Genomic DNA, 3,444 nt, shown 5'->3' on the forward strand with positions numbered 1-3,444 from the left:
AGAAATGCCGTTTACCTTCCCACCGCAGTGGCACCTATTTATCTACTTGCACTGGCATGCTTTCAGACTTCAGGAGCTGGGACAGAGCAACGGGAGCTCACTCCGTCACGGGGATTCAAACCGTGACCTTCTGATTGGCAAGCCCAAGAAACTCAGTGGTTTACACCACAGTGCCACCCACGTCCTGAAAAAAACCACACTGAAACTTTCTGAACACACTGATGTATACATGGATGTGCACATATACCAATGAAACTGTACCACATTTCTTTATGCTATTTGAAGTCTTAAAAACAGCACTGATGAGAAGATCAATGAGCTGCATGAACTGATAGTCCTGATTGTCTTGGCAATTCAAGATGGTTGTGTCAGTGACAACCACTTCCACAAGAGGATTAGGAAATCATGATGTGATCGATGAGAACACAGGGAAGGTGACAGTGAATGAAATCCCCTGGTTAGACTCGGGCTTTCCTTAAAAGCCCTCGGGCTTTAAAAAAGGAAGTCTGTAATGTTTCGTGGCCCAGTCATCATGTCATTGAAGTCAAGAGGGTGACTGTGTCTGCCAGTCTCTGGAGGACTAGTCCAAAGCTTATTGAAGTCCTAGTGGGGGGGGGGACTCCTACTGATTTCAATGAGCTTTTGATCTTGCCTTTGGTTGTTGATGAGGAGGAAAGGAAAGCAAGAGAACATTGACATTGAGATAAAGGATGCCTTGGCTAATTATTACCCAAATTCTATTGGTTGGAAATGGTTCAATATGCTAATGGGAGACTGATTCGCAGAATATCTGTGGAACAGAGAGAAACTTTTCAGGGATGGAAAATGCCATGCTAATTATATATACTCAAATACTTTATGTGGAATCGGTGAAACTGACAGGCAGACCATTCTTTAAAGCCCTATACGGCCATATAGGACCCTTGTAGCTACAAGACCGCCTCTCCTGGTATGTCCCACAGATGACTTTACGGTCTTCAAATAAAAACATATTGGAGATCCCGGGCCACAGAGCCTCGGCTTTTTCGGCCATGGCCCCGATGTGGTGGAACGCTCTGTCACAAGAGACTAGGGTCCTGCGGGACTTGACATCTTTCCGCAGGGCCTGCAAGACACAGTCTGACCCCCTCTCTTCTGTAATCCTCACAGAACTATTGTCGAGTTGCAGCTCGGCATCCAAAGAAAAGTCAGTCTCACATCATAATAAGTTCCGAAATATGGCTGCTCCTAGGGCTAAAGCAGCACAGCTTTTATTGTGTGAAATCAGAGAGATACAAAGTACAAGCCAAGCAATTTGTTCTAGCAAGCAGATAAGGACCTTCGCACTAGACCACGCACGCGATCAGGCCATGCCACGTTAGCCAATCATAGGACAGCACGAGCTGTTCACGCGCTGTTCATGCTCCAAGGATGCTTCTAGCTATGAAATCACCCTGTAACAATAAGAACTTTGCTCATGCTCTCATGTACAAGCAATCATTTTCCCACATATCCCCTTTTCTTGTTTATATTATTAGAGGAAAAGAGGGACCATTAGTCCAAATCGTACACTTCATTGCCTAAGCGTCTACACTTTGCAACATAAATTCCTCTTGTAACCCCTGTGGTGGGCCGTGGTCGGTACCACCATGCAGTGCATTGGGAAATCAAAGAGGGTATGCATTGAATGCAACAACACACCATAATGAAGCCAGCAATACATGCAATTACAATCAATAATATTTTTCTTAACCATAATCCATTAGGTAGCCAAGAAGACAACCACTCCCATGGATCAAAACCTTCAGGTGGATTCAAAGGATTATGGGCTATCATTTGTTCCATATGATCAATAGTAGCAGAGATATTGGTCGATTGATCAGTTATATACATGCAGCAATGAGAATGAATTAAGGCACAAATTCCACCTTTAGAAGCAAGGATCACATCTAAAGCATAATGATGTTGAAGAACTACATTTCTTATTTCTGATATTTCTTTGTTAATCATTTTTAAAGCCAAAATGGTGGAATTAAACAAATTTTCTGTCCAGTTTGCCAATTTATGCAAATCACGGTAATTCATGGCTGCACCTAAAGAAGGCAGAAGCGGTAACATTTAAAAAAAAAACAAAAAACAAGAAGATCCATTAAAATACTCATAGGTCCAATTACAATATGGATAATGACCTAAAATTAATTGCTATTATGATTGAAATGAAAACAATGAGGCGCTATTTCAACAAGCAATAAAAACACAGGAGGTAAACTTATGCGATTGTCCTTCATATTATTGCTAATCTTATATGAAGCATTTACTGGAATACCACCACCAAAACAAGCTCAAAACTTTTCAAAGCATTTCAAAATCATTTTTCTCAGCAGCTAAAAGGCATTAGCTAAGCATATGCTGCTTGCTGTAACTTAAAAAAATTGCAACAAGGTAGAGAACAGAGTGCATTGTCTTCGCAGACCTTGCTAAAGAACCATATTGCAACTTGCTTTCTGTCCGGGAACCATGCCAAAGCACAAGAATGAAACAACTGGAACACACTGAAATCCCCTCACCCCCTCCCCTGCCAAGAGTCCACAATAGTTCCAAGACAGCTTTCTGTACATGCTCAAGGGAATACATCATAGGGCAGGAATCCTGAGGGGGGAGAAAAGAAGAAGAGATCTGGGGGGTAAAGTCCAAGCGATGCCGGTCCGGCGAGGGCATCCTTCAAAGCCAGGCTCATTTCCCAAACAAGAAGCAACAAAACTGTAATGATATTTGATGGTTGAAGTGGCTTCCCAGGGAAAAGGGGGGCCAATGCGGTGGAGATGAAGATGGTCTTTCAACGTGCCAGGAAACACTGGAACAACTGTAGAAGGTGACTTTATCCAGGGCACATCAATATGGCGATGTCTCCAACTGCAATGCGGGTTGAGGTCAGGTGAGAGGTCATCATCGGCAAACAGCGTAAAATACGGTTTCAAGGTGCTGGTGTCTCCTTGGGCGAAGACGAGGCAACAGAAGAGCGCCAAGGTCGAACGCAAGAAATCAAAGAAGTTGGACCCTTCCACTGTGGATCTGGAAGCAACCTGTAAGACACTAAAGGGCGCTGCAATATTTCTTCCTTCCAGAAATGAAGTTCGGCAGGCGTGAAATTCCTGTTGCCAAATAACCAGAGTGACCAATATGTGATCTAAGATGTGCTTCAGAAAATTGACAAGTCCTGGCCTGTATCAAAGATGGGGCACTTTGTGCTGGAGTGACATTGCTGTGCGGTAGATCTGCACTGCGCACGAAAATAGTCCACTTTGCCACATCCAAAGCAGGTTTTATCCTTTGCAGGAGTCTGGGACACGGTGGAAGACAAAGCTGTGGCTAGCAGGCAAGCTTTATGTGTCTCAGTGTCCACTGACTGGCAGGCTTTAAGCACATCTGCAATGGCTATATTGGGAGTTGTCATCAAAGGGCGTA

General features: G+C 43.6%; 1 protein-coding gene across 1 annotated transcript; it reads right to left on the minus strand.

Moving 5' to 3' along the window:
• Positions 1-1,278: 1,278 nt before the first annotated feature.
• LOC144326892 (endogenous retrovirus group PABLB member 1 Env polyprotein-like) lies at positions 1,279-2,132 on the minus strand. Its single transcript, XM_077923951.1, has one exon. The coding sequence runs from the start codon at positions 2,095-2,097 to the stop codon at positions 1,534-1,536; it is 564 nt and encodes a 187-aa protein (XP_077780077.1). The 5' UTR covers positions 2,098-2,132; the 3' UTR covers positions 1,279-1,533.
• Positions 2,133-3,444: the final 1,312 nt, after the last annotated feature.

This window comes from Podarcis muralis, chromosome 2, assembly GCF_964188315.1.
Source record: "Podarcis muralis chromosome 2, rPodMur119.hap1.1, whole genome shotgun sequence".
Lineage (NCBI taxonomy): Eukaryota > Metazoa > Chordata > Lepidosauria > Squamata > Lacertidae > Podarcis > Podarcis muralis.

Bases quoted from the DNA above. Each gene is read 5' to 3' on its own strand.
- LOC144326892 (XM_077923951.1), bottom strand. From the start codon at position 2,097: ATGTTACCGCTTCTGCCTTCTTTAGGTGCAGCCATGAATTACCGTGAT.